We start from the raw sequence: 19,183 nt of genomic DNA, 5'->3' as shown, positions 1-19,183 counted from the left end.
AGGCAGACTGCTGAAGAAGCCAGGGGGGTCTCCCCCTCCTGTTGTGACCAGTTCCCCTCCTCTTTGGTCTCCCGGAACCCAAAGAGATATGAAGATAAGCAAGATGAAGGAGCCCTAGATTGCTTGGGAAGGAAGGAGACTTAGAGAACTGTAGGAAGGCCCTTCAGTCCTCACAACTGACTCATTGGGGAAAGAGCTACCAGGAAGAGTTGTTGTGCTCACTAGGCCCGAGCTGTTTCGTGTCTTTGAATAAAGCATTAACTTCACGGGCACCTTGTGAGTAATTGCTGGCCTGCTCCTGACACCTGCCCTATCATTAGACTGAATAAGGTGGCCACCTCAGGCAGCAGATTCTGGGTGGCATAAAAGGGTGGCAAGTGGTTAATCATTTTGTTCATTACTCCTGTGGATAATTACAAGTGAATTAGCTCCCAATTAGTTTCCAGGCACAATTCAAAGCGCTGGTTTATCACTATAAAGCCTTGTGCGGCTCAGAGCCCCAATACTTCAAGCACTGCCTCTTGCCCCATGAACCAACCTGTACCCTGCAGTCACCATCTGAGACCTTTCTCTATGTGCCCCCACTAGGAGGATGGAGAGGGTGGTGATAGGCCTTCTCAGCGGTGGATTCTGATTTGTAGAACGCACTCCCCAGGGAGGCACTCCAGCCTCCATCACTGTCTGTTTCAAGGGCCCAGGAAAAAACAGTTTTATTCATATAGGCCTATCTTTCAGTGAGGTGGGCTTGAGCTGGATCTGTTTTCACTGTTTATTTTTAAACTTCCTCATGTTTGTTTTTCTTTTAAGTTGGGCAGAGTTCACCATTTTGGAAAGAAGTGACTGATACATATAATAATTAATACATTGCTTAATTCATTGTTGTTAATTATTTACTGCCGGTTGGATTTGAGAAGGGAGGCTGATCCCCACAACTGCCCATCCCCACTGCCAATAATATGGGATTGACCTTTTTTCTCTATTCTAAACTCTGCTGTCGCCATTCCACTTGGCACTAAAGTCAAGCTCCTCTCAAGAGCTCAAGCACTTCCCCAAAGCATACGGAAAGGCCTAAAAACTTCCAAGTGCACAGAATTCAGACTGAAGATGGAAATGCAAACAGAAATCAAGGCTTGTAGTGGGAAAGCTGAGCTTCCCGAAGAGCTGAAATGACTTTTTCACATGCCAAGAGAAACAGCCAGGCCAAGACATGGCCTGAAAAATGGGTTTGTCTTCAAAGACATAAAAGTGTGCATTCCTTTCTTCTTAAAAATATATATGCTTTTTAATTTTTTGAGTAAAGGTAAAGGTACCCCTGACCATTAGGTCCAGTCGTGACCGACTCTGGGGTTGTGCGCTCATCTCACTCTATAGGCCAAGGGAGCTGGCGTTTGTCCACATACAGCTTCCGGGTCATGTGGCCAGTATGACAAAACCGCTTCTGGCAAACCAGAACAGCGCACGGAAACGCCGTTTACCTTTCCATCAAAGCGGTACCTATTTATCTACTTGCACTTTGACATGCTTTCGAACTGCTAGATTGGCAGGAGCAGGGACCGAGCAACGGGAGCTCACCCCATCGCGGGGATTTGAACCGCCGACCTTCTGATCGGCTAGTCCTAGGCTCTGTGGTTTAACCCACAGCGCCACCCGTGTCCCTCCTAATTTTTGAGTATACAGCTGTAAAAAGCCAATAGGCTGGACAAATAAAAGGGGGGAGGGACAACAACCCACAACTGTAACCGTGACTGAGTGAAGTATAGACGATGTTTAAATCAGCAGCAGCAGCAGCAGCATTAATAAATAAATATGGAGTGACAGGTCAGAATTTACATCATAATGAAATCAGATCAAAAGTGATGAAAAAGACTCAATTGGTTGGAAAAGGGGACAGTCTGAAACATGTCTAAGGCAGGCAAAAGGAGAATCCGGCATAGGGAAGCAAGTGCCCCCTCCATAGTGATGCGTGAGTCATTGGAGGTTTGTACAATACACTATTGTTGGTTATAAATGTCATAAATGGAAACCACCATATGTCAAAATGATCTCGTTTACCAAACCTTGGACAACTCTGCAGTGGTGAGTCAGATGTGCCTTTCTTAAAATTATTCTGCCACACACAACTTGGAGCAGCAAAAGTCACCAGAGCCATTAAAACAATTGGATCAAGAAATTCAAGGAAGTGCTTGTATAAACAGGTGCGTTTTCAAGAGCCAGCAGAGCGCCAAGACCAACAAGGCCTCTCGCATTTCAGCAGACACCTTTAGCATGCTAGCAACCTGTGTGCCCAAGAGACTTCTCCTAGCTTTCTCCCTGGGGTGCTAGATTTCAGCTGGCAGGGAGACTGAATATTCCTCTATGTTAAAAGCAGACAACTGAAAATAGAAATGCACTCCTATATTCAGCTTATAAGCCCACACACCAGTTAAAAACAAGCGCTCCTTGCTCCTTAGATGAATCGGCCAGATGGTTTGATCCCAAACTTTTGTAATTCATAGGTTTCAGTATAAAACGTCATCACTGGAGAAGATATCAAACTAACTGACATGCAAGATACTCCAATCTGATTCCAGTACAAGCATCTGAATAAGCATATCTGCAGAAATCATTCAGAAGCCATAGGGTAGCATAACTGCACGTGCCTATTCCTGACCTCCACCATGTGAGGTAGCGGGAATTTACTATTTGAAAGTTGACAGCCAAATTCAGTGTTGCTGTCACCTTCACTAACAGTGAGATTAAGAAATGAACAGAAGGAACAGGCTGAGTTTCTCAAACTGTGGTCCAGGGACCACTAGCACACTAATAGTGGTCCCTGATGCACAGAAAGGTTACAGAACAGTCAGGAATATCTGCACCTGCCCCCATGCTTAGTTTTTCTTTCCCCCAACAATGGGAATCCAAGCTCTTTTGACCACGGCCGGATTATCAAACAGATTTACAAGGCTCTGGTTTAGGTCCCGCAATTTTCGTAACTTAGCACAGGTACACTTTGCCAACTTTTCCTTAAAAATTTACCTGTTCAGGGCACTTTTGCTTAACTTGATCTGAACCTAATGTCAACAAGCCTCATGCCTGATATGAAACACTCACATAAAAAGGCACATTTTAGAAATACAAGACAATGTGAGTGTTGTGTGCACTTTGATCTGTAGAACAAAAAATGCCCTTCAGATGGTCTGCAGACATCCCAAACAATTTCAGGGCTCCTCAGGAAAAAAACAACAACAACCGAGGACCACTATCCTTCATAATTCATAGACCACACCATAAACTTGAAAGCAATTACCACAAGACTCCTCGGTTGTCCAAATCTGGACATCGTGTAAATTGGCAAGAAACCCCACAGCAGCCTCCAGAGGTTGGCAGGTCTCCCCAATCTCACACAAAGCCAGAACACCTGGAAGCTAGCTTAAAAAAGGAAGAAGCTCTCATGCCCAGCTTGGGAGGAGCATGGTGGTTCTTTTCCCCCCAATCACACTCAGCCTCAAAGGTGGCTCAAAGGTGGTTTTCACACCTCAAAGGTGGTTTTCGCATCTCAGAATCCCCTCCCCTTCCATCCCAAGACAGACAGAGCCTTTGTTAAGCATAGACTTGGGCTACCAACCAAGGCCAGCCAAAATCTGGCCCAGTTCTCTTCTCCCCACAATGTCATACAAGAACAGCACCCTACTTCAAAGGATTGTATCCAACTAAGTTTTAGTCAAGAACAGATCCACTGCAATTAATGGACCCAAGTAAGTATTTTCAATGGGTATACTCTGAGTAGGACAAGACTTGGGATACAACCCACTCTCAATAAAAGCAAAGTGCCACTTTGGAGCAAAACAATCCTAGGGTTGAAAGCCTCCCCTGGTAGCAACCACTCAACAGAAAGCACTTTAAAAATTGTTACAGGGTTAGGGTTAACTTTCTATAGTTGCAACAAGCGTAAGAGGGAAATGGGGGGTGAGGGTGGGGAGAGGGGTGAAAATAGGCTTCCAAGGTTCACCTGCGTTGGCTTTCAAGTCTTCAGGCGTCACCATGACAACAAACCGGATGGCTCGCTCGTTCCGAAACATCTCGTAGGACCAGCGCCTGATGGACCGCATACATTTCACCGCCGCAATTCCGTTGTTGGCAATAAGGACCTAGACAAAACAGAATGGAAGCCTTTGAAAACAGTCGTTCTTAAACTTGTTGAACTCCTCCTCCCCCCTCCTAAAAATAAGAAAACAAAAAACATCCCCTTTTTTCACCTCCGATCACCACCCCATCCAGCTGCCAAACAGGTTCTTCAGAGGAAGTGGGCCAGAGAAGACATTTTGAGGCTTCCACCTAAAACCAACCAGGCTGGGAAAGAACGTCTGTGACTGCAGAAATTTCCACACACCTCCTGCCTCTCCGGTTAGCTCAGCAGATTTCGGATAGCCCTGACTCTCTGCAGCCGGGATATCCCATCCTGCCCTGGACCTTCAAAACCTAGGCAGCTCCCTTACTACAGGCTGGCCAAATGGGTACATCAATCCTAGGGTGCTCTATCTAACAGAGGCTTTCCAATGTCCACTGCCCAGCCTCAAGAGAACACAGGCAAACAAGGTCTTGAGTCTTTCCCTGCTCAACCCAGGGAAGGAGTGGGCAGGATTTTGCATGTGGGACTTGTGGTGTGCCCCTGTTTGTACATGATTTGAGCCCTCCAGTTTCCACAGTCTCACCCACTTAGCTTATCAGGCCCCCACTCAGCTTTATCAGGGCCCCAGAGAAATTTATACATGGTTTGGGCACTTGCATAAGAACATAAGAAGAGCCCTGCTGCATCAGGCCCAACACCCACCAAATCCAGCATCTCACAGTGGCCAGACAGACACCTACAGGAAGCAGGTCCCAAGTGCCACAACACCTCTTCCCATCCACAATTCCCAGGAACTGGTACTCAGAGCCACACTGCCTCCAGCCGTGGAAGGAAAGCATAGCCACTGGAAGCCTTATCCTCCAAGAACTTGCCTAAACCTCCAGCAAACACCTGAACACATTGGGTTGCGTGCCTCTGAATTCCTAGTTTCTGAGAAGTAAACTTTTCTTATTTTTCGAGAGAGAGAGAAAACTGCAACTCACCTTCTCAATGACTTTGTTCCCCCCAAAGCGAGTGACGAACTCTGCGGGTGACGCAACGGTGAAATCCCTCTGCACGTCCACCTTCTTTCTATCCCGGCCTTGCTTCATGAGGTGGAGACCAGACATACTTGGCCTGAGAGGAAGAAAGGAAGAGAGTGGTGTAAGAGCTGCTAGACTTAACTTCCAATGGAGGCTCGTCCAGCATCGCACATGGGGAACTGCCCCACTAACCCCCAGTTTGCTTTCGGCCCAACACTGCAGTCTGCCTTCAAACATACAACCAATCTGGGAGCGACTCTGCTTGCCACGGGCTCTGGCTCCACCTACTGTTGGCCTCCCTGCCTGCCGCCCTACCAGTCCCAAAGGGAACCACCGCTTGCTTGCTTCAATTCTACAAGGAACCAGAAACCTCAAGCAGTCCTCAACATTTCAAGGATGTCTGCAGTGCCGTTTTTGCCGTTTCCCCATAAAAATAGCTTGAAAACAGCATTTTTGTGATTTTAACCCAAAACAACTTCGCTCCCCCCCCAAAAAAACCCCCCAACAATTATTCTGTCCAGATTTTCACTGTCTGAAATATGGCAACCCTACCTTAAGCCAAGTTAGATCATTGGTCCATATAGTTCAATGCCATCCACACCAGTCTTCTATTTATTTATTTATTTATTTGTTTGTTTGTTTGTTTGTTTATTTATTTAATTTGTCTGAAGATCACAGAGCAGTTTATAGAATAAAAATACAAAATGAGAACACAAAATACATAACCAAAATAAGAGCCAACCCCACCCCCACCCCACATTTGAAAGGCCATAGATTGTTCAATCAGGTTATAGAGGTACATTTTCGAGAGTATTCCACATAAGGGGAGCCACTGCAGAAAAGGCCACCCTCTGGGCTTCTTGTGGAGGAAACACACGAAGAAGGGCCTCAGATGATAATCACAGGGTCAGGGCTGGTTCATATGGGGACTGGTGGTCCTTGAAATATTGTCTCAACCAACCAACTCCCTTCATCCCTAGTCAATTTAGCCAGCGATCATGGGTGATGGGAGTTGTAGGCCCTTTCTGTGCTATACATTTAAAGCATGATAATATCACTTTAAACAGTCACAGCCTCCCCCAAGGAATCCTGGGAACTATAGTTTGTTAAGGGTGCTGAGAGCTGTTAGGAGACCTCTATCCCCCTCATGGAGGTACGATTCCCAGAGTGGCGTAACAACCAATCCCTTTTCCTAGGGAAGTCTGGGAATCTGTTTACGCAGAAGTAAGTCCTGCCAATTTGTAAGAACATGTAGGGTCTCAGGCTCAGTGTCAAATCAAAAGGCATTCAGGAATGCCAGCCAGCCTTTTCTTTCAAAGCATGGTGGGCAGATATATCTCCCTGCAGAGCATAAAAATCCAAAACAAAAAACTGCTGAAGTGGTTTCTTGGACACCAAACCAAAAAGTCCTGCAAAAATCTAAACCCTGCCTGTCTCCTCCTTTTTTAAAATAAAAAATAGCTTCTCAGAGCAATTTGCTGCCTGCAGTGTCAAATCTCAGCTTCCTTCAGGCAAAAGATGTCAATTCCCCGCCCCCCCCCCAAAAAACCCAACAACGCTCACCCAAAGAAAAACCTTATAATTAAAAATTAAGCTGATTTATACCAGTTCACAACTGACTGAAATGAACCTTAATCCCCCACCACCACCACACACAAATCACCTCTCTAAATTAAGGTTAATAAACAACACCCCTCCAAAGTGTGAGTAATTTTTTAAAAAAATAAAACCCACCCCTTCAAAGTAGGATTATCAACCTCCCTCCACCACCCACCTTTGAAGCATATGATATCTCATTGCCTGACTGTCGTCGGCTGCTTCTTCCATGCCGGCTCAGGAATTATTATTATTTTTTAAGCAAAAGGGGTTCCCTGGTTTAGATCTTGAACCGGACGGCACCCTGACAGAGAAGGCTACTCTCCTTCCTCTGAAGCTGCAGCTTTTTCAGAAAGATCCCTCCCTGCATCACCCTCCTTTAAAAAAAAAATTTGAGCAAAGCTGCATTTTACTGGCTGCTTCGCATTTTTAACCTTTGTCCTTCTGCTTTTTCCTCTACATGCACAGCTCATCCACGCTCCTTCCCAGCGGTGGGCATTGTGTATACAGGGGAGAGCATTCACTGATTTGCCAGGGAAAGAGAGAGAGAGAGAAACAGCTGATTAGGGACTGGAGGAGGGGAGAGAGGGAAAAGATATCAAGGTTATGTAATGGGGCTTATGCAGGGACGGGCAGAGAGGCTGGGCAAGCCCTGTGACCATGGCAAGACCTGGAGACTCCTCCAGGAGAAAGGATTGTATAGCGCGCCTCAAAACCCTCCTTCATAACTTGGTAACGGACACAAAAAGAGTCTCCGGGGAAGACAAAAGAAGATTCATCGCAGCAGAAACTTTAATGGATTGGAAGGACCCACTTTGAGCTCTGGCAGCCCATACAAAACAAAACAAAACCTGCCACCATAAAGCTGGGCATCTTCAAAAGGTGCTGAAAGAATTAATAATATTAACAAGAATATGTAATATGCCATTGCTATAAAAAGCAGAAGGCGCCAGGGTCAATCCCCGGCATCTGCAGGTAGGGCTGAAAGTGGCCTCTGCCTGAAAGCCTGGGATTAAAGGTAAAGGTAAAGGTAAAGGGACCCCTGACCATTAGGTCCAGTCGTGACCGACTCTGGGGTTGCGGCACTCATCTCGCTTTACTGGCCGAGGGAGCCGGCGTACAGCTTCCGGGTCATGTGGCCAGCATGACTAAGCCGCTTCTGGGGAACCAGAGCAGCGCACGGAAACGGCGTCTACCTTCCCGCTGGAGCGGTACCTATTTATCTACTTGTACTTTCACATGCTTTCAAACTGCTAGGTGGGCAGGAGCAGGGACCGAGCAATGGGAGCTCACCCCGTTGCGGGGATTCGAACCGCCAACGTTATGATTGGCAAGTCCTAGGCTCTGTGGTTTAACCCACAGCGCCACCAAGCCTGGGATTACCCTGCACCAATTAAGTAGAGATATACTAGGGATTGAATCTAGGGTCTTCTGCCTGCAAAGCAGATGTTCTGCCACTGCATTACGGCCTTTGTGCAAGCCATCTTAGGAAGAATTTGTACAGGCCGCAAACATTTTCCAAATGTCCAGCTGACGTGCGGTCATTGATGCGTGGGCCGTTTTGAACCCAGAAGAAGGCAGAACAGGGAAGGGGAGTAAGAAGGCGGGGCGGGTGGGCTTATGCACACTCCGCTGTCACTAGCGGGGGCCAGGAACTAAACCCCCACATAAAATGGTTTCTGCCTGTGTTTATATTATTAGTGTTCATTCCTTCCTCTCTCCCTCTCTGAGGATTTTTATTTTGTTTCCCCTTTCTGGCTGTGAGCCTAAGAAGCTGCTTTATAAAGCTACCTACTCTGGCTGGCAGCAGTCCTTCAGGGTCTCAAGCAGAGGATTCCCTCCCATCACCCACTATCTGATCCAGGACTAATTCTGGGCCCTTCTCCTGACACAAGGGGCCATAGGAACACAGCAATCCGCCTGATACAGAATCAGACTAATGGTTCATCTAGCTCAATACTACACTAACTGCTAGTGACTCTCCAGGGTCCTAGACCAGAGTCCACCCTCAATATGCCCTTCTCCAGATCAGAACTAGGCACAGAAGCAGCTATCATACAATGAGTCAGACCCACTAGTCCATTTAGCTCAGCATCATCTAAACCATGGGTAGGCAAACTAAGGCCTGGAGGCCGAATCAGGCCCAATCGCCTTCTAAATCCAGCCCGCGGATGGTCTGGGAATCAGCGTGTTTTACATGAGTATAATGGTCCTTTTATTTAAAATACATCTCTGGGTTGTTTGTGGGGCATAGGAATTCGTTCACCCCCCCCCCCCAATATAGTCTGGCCCCCCACATGGTCTGAGGGACAGTGGACCGGCCTCCTGATAAAAAGTTTGCTGACCCCTGGTCTAAACTGACAAGCAGCGGCTTTCCAGTTTTCAGGCAAGGGACATTTCCAGCCCCACCTGAAGATGCCGGAACCTCTCCCATCCGCTCTGTGGATGCATTTTAAATCAGTTGTGGTGTCTTAAGGACAAATGCAATTCAGCTGCTGGCACCCTTCCTAGGGAAACAGCACAGCAAAACACCAGTTAAATAGTAATAATAATAATAATAATAATAATAATAATAATAATAATAACAACAACAACAACAACAACGCCCCATCAACATACCCAGAGCATGTGCTGAAGAAAATGTTGGGCAAGAAAACCAAAGGCCTCAGTGCCACACACAAGATTCAGAAACTGCAAAACACACAGCTACACAAGGATCACAAGGAGATGTCAGCCGTAAGCACCTCTCATCCCTTTCTGATCTCTAAATGGCACAGGAAGGCTGTCTGTTCTAGAGACATACCTGACACACATCACAGAGAGGAGCCCCCGTCAATCTCAGCACGACGGCATGATGCTGGATGCTCTCAATGATGTAGCAATTTTTTATAGAACTCAGCAGTGCACTGCCGAGCTTATTTGCAATGCCAACTACAGGGTGCGCCACACAGAAACCAACAACAGGATTCTGCCACCTAGAAGACGTTTTCAAACAACAACACACCACCACCCTTCAGTCCAGGTTTTGCATTTTCCCCATCTGAGCAAAGGATGCCATGTCAACTTCAGCATCCTGCAAATCAAAAGAGCACCTGCACATTTAAAAATACCAACCCTGGAGCAAAAAGAGAACATTAAGAAATACCAGCCCTCTCCTACGGAAGTGCTTAGGAAAACAATGGGACCCTTCAAACTACCCTTTTTGTTGCGCATTCATTATGATCTGCGCTCGTGATGGTATCAGGGTGGCTAAATGCGATCTTGCCTTAAATACTGTTTGCAACTGCAAAGGTTTCCCGGCAGACATATCACTGCATATCCCATAACTTCTTACTGAAACTTTTCAAATGTTCCAGGGCTGTTGCCTTGTCCCAAAACACCTGGAGAGCACCAGGTTAGAGAAAGCTGACCTTGTACAGAGATCAGAGTTGTGAAGCTTTTTTCAGCCCAAGGGCCCCATTCCCTTTGGGGAAATTTCCCAAGGGCCACATGCCAGCGGTGGGTGGGACCAGGGGGGAAAGTCAGTGAAGTTTGTGGACCACTTTTGACACACACATACGCCCCTCACAGTCCTCCATCCAGGCATGCAAGAGTTCCAAGGACACATTCCAGACAGGCAAAAACACTCAAGAGTGTGCAAAGCAGGTCTAGTAAAGGGTGTGGCTGTGAAGAATCCCAAGGGCCAGGCAAAGAGGCCTGAAGGGCAACATTAGGGGCTCCAATACAGAGGATATAACACTGTCAAAAAAAGGGAGTGGGGAAAGACAAGCTCTATCAACGCTATGGAAAATTACGAGAAGGGGGTTAAGGGGAAACCTTGCCCAGCTTACCTGAAATTGCAACACCTAAAGGGCTGAGAAATGCCTGGCAGTGGACGGGATGGGTGGCTGTGTTTGGCTTGGCAGGGCACGTGCTAAGCCGGACTGCACTTAGGGGAGAGGGCTTTGCCACCACTAAAAGCCAAAAGCAAACAAATTGAGAAAGAGGTGTTCAAGGCTGTATCCTGACTGCGGACAAAAAAAGTGCTTTCCGTTCCAGGTTTTGGGCATGCCAGAGCCACGCGTTGCAAGTAGCTCTTGGCTCCCCCTCATAACTTTCTGCCACTCAGCAGAACCAGCTCTCCACCTGGAGAAGATCAGAAAGATGACAGCAAGAAGCCTGAGAGTGGATGGGCTCGTGCAAAAGATCAGGCCTTGCTTCCGGGAATCCCACTGGGGCATCAGCTGGCTAAAAGTTGATGGGCAAAATGGGCCATTAGCCTGATCAAGCAGCCAGGCTCTTCTTGAGTTCTTAGGTGGAAACAGAGTTAAACACCAGAGCAGCACATAAAATCATCCATGGCAGCAATTGGGGGGGGGGGTGGAATCGAAAGCAACGCCACAAGTGAAATACAAATATTCCTATAAGCCAAAAGAGAGGGAGTCGTCACCTGGGCCTCAGTCAAAGAAGGCTCTAAGAATTATTAATTTGACTTACGAGTTGTTTACTACCAAAAAAAAAGAGAGTCTATTACCATAAGTCCAAACTCACAATGTACCGTATTTTTTCGTGTATAACACGAACCCTATTTGGGGGGTACTCAAATTTATGAAAATGGGGGAAGATGACCCTGTGTATAAGTTGACCCCCCGTTTTTAAAGATTATTTTACAGTAAAAAAAAAACTAGTCTTATACACAGAAAAGTACGGTAAACCTAGGAACAATAAATTGTAATATAAACTATTACCGTACATTATCTGGCAGATGACCAGCTCTCCATCCCTCCTTTAAGGATTAACAATTTCAGAAGAGCGTGAAAAGAGAAAGGTTTGAATGCTTTTTGTACCTCATATGATTAGGCAAGCTGTCTTGGACACTGGAAGGACCGAGGTCAGAAAGGGAGTCTGAGCTGACGGAGACGGGAGACAAGGACTGCTCTTTGTCCTCCAACAAGTCGATTTTCACCAAGGAGCTCGTCTCATCCTCAGAGTTATCCTCCGACACGGAGCCAATGATGAAGCGAGAGTGCACACTCAGCTCCAGGGGCTTGTCCTCCGGCAAGGGATCGCCCATCGTGCCTCCAAAGTAGGTTTGCACCACTAGGAGTGAAGGGGGAAGAAAAACAATCTGAGCTTTTTGCAGATTTAGCTCTGGGAGAGCCTTTAAAAGGAGCTAATCATCAGCCACTTATGCTATTCTAGCAGCACTTGGAACTGTATCCCCCCCCCCCAATTCCCCAGCTGCCCCTACAAAAGTGGAATTCTGCAATATATACAAATCATTATACAGTGGTACCTCGGGTTACATACGCTTCAGGTTACAGACTCTGCTAACCCAGAAATAGTGCTTCAGGTTAAGAACTTTGCTTCAGGATGAGAACAGGAATCGTGCTCCAGCGGCACGGCAGCAGCAGGAGGCTCCATTAGCTAAAGTGGTGCTTCAGGTTAAGAACAGTTTCAGGTTAAGTATGGAACTCCCGAACAAATTAAGTACTTAACCCGAAGTACCACTGTATTCAGTCATTTTGCAGGATTTATCATTTTATTGGGCTTTTAACAGGTAACCACTCATAAACTAAGGACAGTGCCTCCAAGGTTACGATAAAAACATCTTAATGACATAAAATATAAAACTACCATTGTTGCCCGGTCTAATTGCTCTGTTCCTTTTCAGAGCATTCCATTGACACAGCAGAGAGTTTCACAGATACTGTCTCACTGGACTCAAATTTCCAGTCATTTTGATATTAAGAGTTCCACAAAGCTTGCCTATCTTGCTGGTGTTGTGTCCAGGGTTTCTGCTCCTTCATTTATATACTTAAATAAAGTCAAACCAAGTCAATACAGAAGCGCCATTCCAGAATACATTACACAACAATTCGACTAACTGTTACACAGATTCTGCAAAATAAAAATTGAAAAAACCTGCCTGATCTATACAACTTGTGGAAGTCCTCTTTATATACATGGAAGAGGGATCAAGGTTGCTTTCTCCTGCTCCAGAGGCTAGGACTCAAACCAATGGATTCAAGTTAAAAGAAAGGCGATTCAGACTAAACATCAGGAAGAGCTCTTTGATGGGAAGAGTTGTTTTGACAGTGGAATGGACTCTTTTGGGAGCTGATGGAATCTTCTTCATTGGAGATTTTAAAGCAGAGGTTGGATGGCCATCTGTCATGAATGATTTAGTTGAGATTCCTACATTGCAGGGGGTTGGACTAGGTGATCCTCAGGATCCCTTCAACTCTACAATTCTATGGTTATACACACACACACACACAAATTACAGAATTTGTGATGTCCTAGGTACAGAATTTTGGTCATCTTGGTTTTTTAAAAACCAGGGTTGTACAATGCAGTCCTGACTATTAAAAATAATAACAACAATAATAATTTTCTTATTTGTACCCCGCACATTTGACTGAGTTGCCCCAGCCGCTCTTGGCGACTTCCAACAGATGTAAAAACATTACATATTATAAAGCTTCCCTATAGAAGTAACAGCAGCAAATAAAAGCTGGCGCTGACCTCTTGTGATCCTTGTTATTTGGTTCGTTATCCACTGCCAGAAGGAACTGAAAAGGAAGAGACACACAGAGAGAGGACAGGAAAATTAGAAGCAGCGGGAAGTCAGTCTGGAAGAACAGGAATGCACGGTGAAATCAAGAGCCGTTGCCAAAACAAAAAGCAACTGCAAAAATTAGGCTAAGATCACAAATGTCTCCATAGGAATTGACAGCTTGGGGGGAGGGCATCTGCTTTGCAGACAAAAGATCCCAGGTTCAATCCCCAGCATTTGCAGGTCAGACTGTGGAAGTCCTCTGCCTAAAACACTGGAGAGTTGCTGTGATTCGGAGGAGAGCAAAACTGGGCCAGGTGGGCAAAAATAGACTGATCTGGATCCTATATATTCCGCCTAGCCTTTGGTTTGGACTCGGTCTGACCCTTATGTTCTCCCCCCCCCCCCCTTACGGTTTTGATCTATGGGCTACTTTTAAAATGAGGCTGCATTTTAAATTGCATTTTAACCTGTATTTTCAATTCGTGTTTTTTTTTCCTATTATGTTTTTATTGTAATTTTACTGGTGTTAGCCGCCCTGAGCCTGGCTCTGGCCAGGGAGGGCGGGGTATAAATAAAAATTATTATTATTATTATTATTATTATTATTATTATTGGGGGAAGGAAAACAACTCAGCACTGCACAAGAAGGTTCTCAGGTGTGAACTCTGGCATCGCTGGTAACAATGATTCAGTACCAGGTAATGGGGAAAGACCTGGATCACAAGTGGCTGTGCCTTGTGGGCTTCCCAGCAGCAGCTGACTCACAGGGCTGCTGCAATGATAAGGAGCTAAATGGAAGAATCATGGAGCAGCAACTCAGAGAAGGGCTTTCCGTGGGGTGGCCCCTGTTCTGCGGAACAGCATCTCTTTTGGGATGTGGCTGGCACCCACTAGCTAAACTTTCCATAACAAACCAAAGATGTTGTTTTTCTTCCAAAAAGCTTTACCAGCTGGATGAATGGATGTCTGCCACAGGTATGTACTGGGCATTGCTTTTGAATTACAGTGGTACCTCGGGTTACATACGCTTCAGGTTACAGACGCTTCAGGTTACAGACTCCGCTAACCCAGAAATATTACCTCGGGTTGAGAACTTTGCTTTTGCTTCAGGATGAGGACAGAAATCGTGCAGCAGTGGCGCAGCGGCAGCAGGAGGCCCCATTAGCTAAAGGTGTGTCTCAGGTTAAGAACAGTTTCAGGTTAAGAACAGACCTCCAGAACAAATTCAGTTCTTAACCCGAGATACCACTGTAATATGCTTCTGTGTTATCCCTAGCTACTCTTCTATCGTTTTTGCCTGTATTGTGTACATCGCCTCAAGATGTGTGTGGAAGGCAATTAATAAATAATTATTAACGGTGGTAATAATAATTGATATTGATTAAAATTATTAATAGTAATGAATAATAGCGAGCTGCTGGGAGGAAAGGTGGTGGCAATGAGTAAGCAGCTCCCTGGAGGAAAGGAAGATACAAAAATTTATGGAGCCTCACTCCTCCACATCCAGGTAGTAACACTTCCTTTTCACAACTGTACGAGTGCAAATCCACAGATGAGCCAAGAGCTGCAACAAGCACCAACATGTGCCTGTTGCCAGCCATGCCAGCAGAGCCTCCATCCTACACATGTTGCAGCCATACTCCACCCACTTGTCAGCCATTGCGAGACACAAACCCACACCCAGAAAGGCCTCCTGATCCCACTCTGGGTCACCTGCACGGCTCTGCTAAAGCCCTACGCCGGGCTCCCACCCAAGGTCTTTCCCAAGACTTGCTTCCACAGTCCTATAAAGAGATCAAGGTTAGAACATTTAAGCCAAGAGTGAGAGAACCTCAGGCCCTCGGCACCTCTCTATCTGGCCCTTGGGGTTTTCCTCAGATCACAACCTTCAGTGGCCCTGCTTGGCACCAGAGTGTTTTTGCCTAGCTGGGATGGGTCTTTGAACTGGATGATTTATAGACGGCGGGGTGTAGGTGGGGGGGGGGTGTTAGAAAGGTATCGTATTTTTCGCTCTATAAGACACACCAGACCATAAGACGCACCTAGTTTTTGGAGGAGGAAAACAAGGAAAAAAATATTCTGAATCTCAGAAGCCAGAAGAGCAAGAGGGATCGCTGCGCAGCGAAAGCAGCAATCCCTCTTGCTGTTCTGGCTTCTGGGATAGCTGCGCAGCCTGCATTCATTCCATAAGACGCACACACATTTCCCCTTACTTTTTAGGAGGGGAAAAGTGAGTCTTATAGAGCAAAAAATATGGTAATTTTTACTGTGCCTGCTTTTACCTCCCACCCCCAGGATTCTATGAGAGCACAGAGTGTAATATTGAGCAAAGAATCCAGCTGCCTAAGAATCTCAACTTACCAAAATAATAATAATAATAATAATAATACAAGAAAGCTTCTAATCCTCATGGCTGTAAAGATGTTCTGCTACAAGTAGCTCTGTGAGGGGAACAGGGGTCTCCTCACAGCTTTCAAAACCCTTAAAAATTTACAGTTCCCCTGATTCTTTGGTGGAAGCCATGATGTAATGATGATACAGTGGTACCTTAGGTTACATACGCTTCAGGTTACAGACTCCGCTAACCCAGAAATAGTACCTCAGGTTAAGAACTTTGCTTCAGGATGAGAACAAAAATTGTGCGACAGCAGCAGGAGGCCCCATTAGCTATAGTGGTGCTTCCGGTTAAGAACAGTTTCAGGTTAAGAAAGGACCTCCAGAACGAATTAAGTACTTAACCCAAGGTACCACTCTACTGAAGTAGTACCGTATTGCTTTAATTGTATAGCATGGATGTGGACTGTGTCTCAAACCGCAATACATCATCATCCTCTGAGGCCCTTCTTCGTGTGCCTCCTCCATGAGAGGTCCAGAGGGTGCCAACACAAGAACGTGGCTTTTCGGCAGTGGCTCCCCATTTGTGGAATACTCTCCCAAGGGAGGTTCAGCTGGCACCTTCGTTATACAGTGGTACCTTGGGTTAAGAACTTAATTCGTTCTGGAGGTCTGTTCTTAACCTGAAACTGTTCTTAACCTGAGGTACCACTTTAGCTAATGGGGCCTCCCGCTGCTGCTGCCGCTGCGCGATTTCTGTTCTCATCCTGAAGCAAAGGTCTTAACCCGAAGTACTATTTCTGCGTTAGCAGAATTTGAACCTGAAGTGTCTGTAACCTGAAGTGTCTGTAACCCGAGGTACCACTGTACACCTTTAGGTGCCAGGCAAAAATGTTTCTCTTTAACCAGGCCTTTGTCTGATTGACATCCCTTTTAAAATGGGGGGGGAGCATTGGGTTGTTTTTGTTTTTATTTTTACTATTTATTTTGTGTTTTTATATGATGCTTTTATGCTGTAACCGTCCTGAGACCTGCAGGTATAAGGGCGGTATACAAGATGTCATAAATAAAAATAAGCCTACAGGCACGCCCCAGTCTTCACATCCCTGCAAGCAGGGATGATGTACAAAAGAGAAACTCCATACAGCGGATCGTGGCGCTTTAGGATTATTTTATTACTGTACTGATGGCTGCCCTATGTGGGTTGTCCTCCAAAGCTGGAAATATTTTGGACAAACTGAGCAAGACCAGCGCAAATCCCTCAGCCCTCTATTTAATCTTGTGTGGGTTTTTTAATCAGTGAGTGAAATATCAAGGCACACATCCAACCTGTTCAACCCCACATCCCAAGGAAAGGATTGCACAGGCTCACGGGGATTGCAACACACTGTGACGTAGCCAATATCACAACACCCATTTTATTGACTTTAAGAACCGTGACAAAGTATCTCGCCTCCCCGCACCCACCCACTGAAGTACTTTTAATCTTTTCCCTCCCTTGGCTCAGAAGAAACCACCCATCCTAGAGTCACACGACAAGGAGAGGCTCACAGGATGCTCTGGAAAGCCAGCCTTCCCCAACGTGGCGCCCTCTGTCTCTTTTGGAGTGCAATTCTCATGAGCCAGCACAGGGCAACAGGCTGAGGGAAGGCTCTATTCGTTCAAAAACAACTGGAGGGGCACATCTCCCCCACTCCTGAGTTAAAGCCTCCTTTGCAGGGAATCACCAATCTATCAAGGTCAACTGGGGATGCTAAAGCCTAGGCCTGTGCACATGTGCCATCTTGCATCACAATCCAGAAAGCATGTGCAATGTGTGCCTTGCAAGTCATTTGGGTGGCAATCAAGGCAGTCAAGAGTGCCCCTTTGCAAAGCAGTGATTGGCCAACCCTGCAAAGGGACTAGTGGGTGGAGATTTAAATGTCTGGTTCAATGCTCAGATAAGATTGGAGTTTCCGCTGCAACATACTCCTTCAGTGGGATAGCAAAGAGTGAACTTAGATGAAGGCAGGGCAGTCAGGTTTTAATCCTTTCTCCATTGCAACACATAGAACTACGAGTTAAATGTGCTTCAGTTTGAGCATTTTCAGGTTACGCTCCGCGGCGACCCAGAAGTAACGGAGCACGTTACTTCTGGGTTTCGGCACTCACGCAAACGCTCAAAATGACGTCACGCGCATGCGTAGAAGCGGCAAATCGTGACCCGCACACGCACAGACACAGCTTGCGTTCGCTTCAGGATGCGAATGGGGCTCCAGAATGGATCCCGTTCGCATTCAGAGGTACCACTGTAAAGGTAAAGGGACCCCTGACCATTAGGTCCAGTCATGACCGACTCTGGAGTTGCTGCACTCATCTCACTTTATTGGCCGAGGGAGCCGGCGTACAGCTTCCGGGTCATGTGGCCAGCAGGACTAAGCCGCTTCTGGTGAACCAGAGCAGTGCATGGAAACGCCGTTTACCTTCCAGCCAGAGCGATACCTGTTTATCTACTTGCACTTTGACGTGTTTTCGAACTGCTAGGTTGGCAGGAGCTGGGACCGAGCAACGGGAGCTCACCCTGTCGTGGGGATTCGAACCCCCGACCTTCCAGTCGGCAAGCCCTAGGCTCTGTGGTTTAACCCACAGCGCCACCCAAGAAAAGGAGGTTGAAAGAGAGCCAAGGGTTTTAGGGCATCAGGTAAAACCACCACTGTGAGAAGGGTCTCAGCTCAGCGGTAGGACATCTGTTTTGCATGCAAAAGATTCCAGGTTCCAAGTCTGAGATCTCAGAGCAGGCTTCCTCAACCTCGGCCCTCCAGATGTTTTGAGACTACAATTCCCATCATCCCTGCTAGCTAGGGATCATGGGAGCTGTAGGCCAAAAACATCTGGAGGGCCGAGGTTGAGGAAGCCTGTCTTAGAGAGATGTTGCCACTCAGTGTAGACAATATTGAGCTACGTAGTCCAATGATCTAACTCTGCAAAAGGCAGCTTGCTCTGCTTCTATGAGGCCTCGGGGCTCAATTTAGGAAGGCTGGCTGGCTGGCTGGCTGGCAGGCACGCCAAGCAGAAGCACACCACAAACTGCAACATTTTGTTGCCGTTCCCACTTGTTGCTATTCAATACAACGTCTATTTCTAACTTTTAATGATGAATAACGCTTTGTGTAGCTGAAGCGGGCTCTGCTGCTTGATAAGTTTATGCTGCAGTAAATTGCTTAGTCTGCTGCAGCAAGAACAGCCAAGAGTCTTGTGACACTATAAAGGCTTAACATTGCGGCCTCTCTGGATTACCTGTGGTTCTTCCAGAAGAATGAAACCGTTCTTTGGAGACTTTAGAACTGCAGGACGGTTTGTAGAAAGGAAGGAGCCAGTGACATAGATCAGTAGTTGACCTAACAACAATTATTAGAAAATTCTATGACCTTTTTCTTTTTTCTTTAAGTGTCAACATGCTTAACTCTGTTCAACTCCTCTAAGTTCAGGCTTTGATACTCACAGTTCTATTACGGATATGGTGGCCAGGAACCCGTCAAATATTGGAGGTCACGGCTGGGCTGAGATCTGAGTCTAAGACTTCCTGGCTCATAGCACTTAACC

The 19,183-nt window shown here is 46.3% G+C and overlaps 1 protein-coding gene across 6 annotated transcripts in view; it reads right to left on the bottom strand.

Moving 5' to 3' along the window:
* The window catches only part of ACACA (acetyl-CoA carboxylase alpha), a 193,989-nt gene that overhangs the window by 172,108 nt on the left and 2,698 nt on the right, over positions 1 to 19,183 (bottom strand). For 4 of the 6 annotated variants that reach the window (XM_077919430.1, XM_077919432.1, XM_077919431.1 and 1 more), the window contains exons 2-5: positions 13,234 to 13,280; positions 11,553 to 11,805; positions 5,092 to 5,224; positions 3,989 to 4,127 (exon numbers count right to left, since the gene is read on the bottom strand). In XM_077919430.1, the coding sequence (XP_077775556.1) occupies positions 3,989 to 4,127; positions 5,092 to 5,224; positions 11,553 to 11,805; positions 13,234 to 13,280 (572 nt within the window). Of the gene's footprint in view, positions 1 to 3,988; positions 4,128 to 5,091; positions 5,225 to 6,904; positions 7,115 to 11,552; positions 11,806 to 13,233; positions 13,281 to 19,183 lie in introns of those variants that run through there. The other 2 variants (XM_077919434.1, XM_077919435.1) reach the window with 2 other exon arrangements.

The sequence above is a fragment of the Podarcis muralis genome, chromosome 15 (genome assembly GCF_964188315.1).
Source record: "Podarcis muralis chromosome 15, rPodMur119.hap1.1, whole genome shotgun sequence".
NCBI classification, from domain to species: domain Eukaryota; kingdom Metazoa; phylum Chordata; class Lepidosauria; order Squamata; family Lacertidae; genus Podarcis; species Podarcis muralis.
Note: the sequence above shows the minus strand (reverse complement) of the source record. Positions and strands in the feature narration are given on the sequence as shown.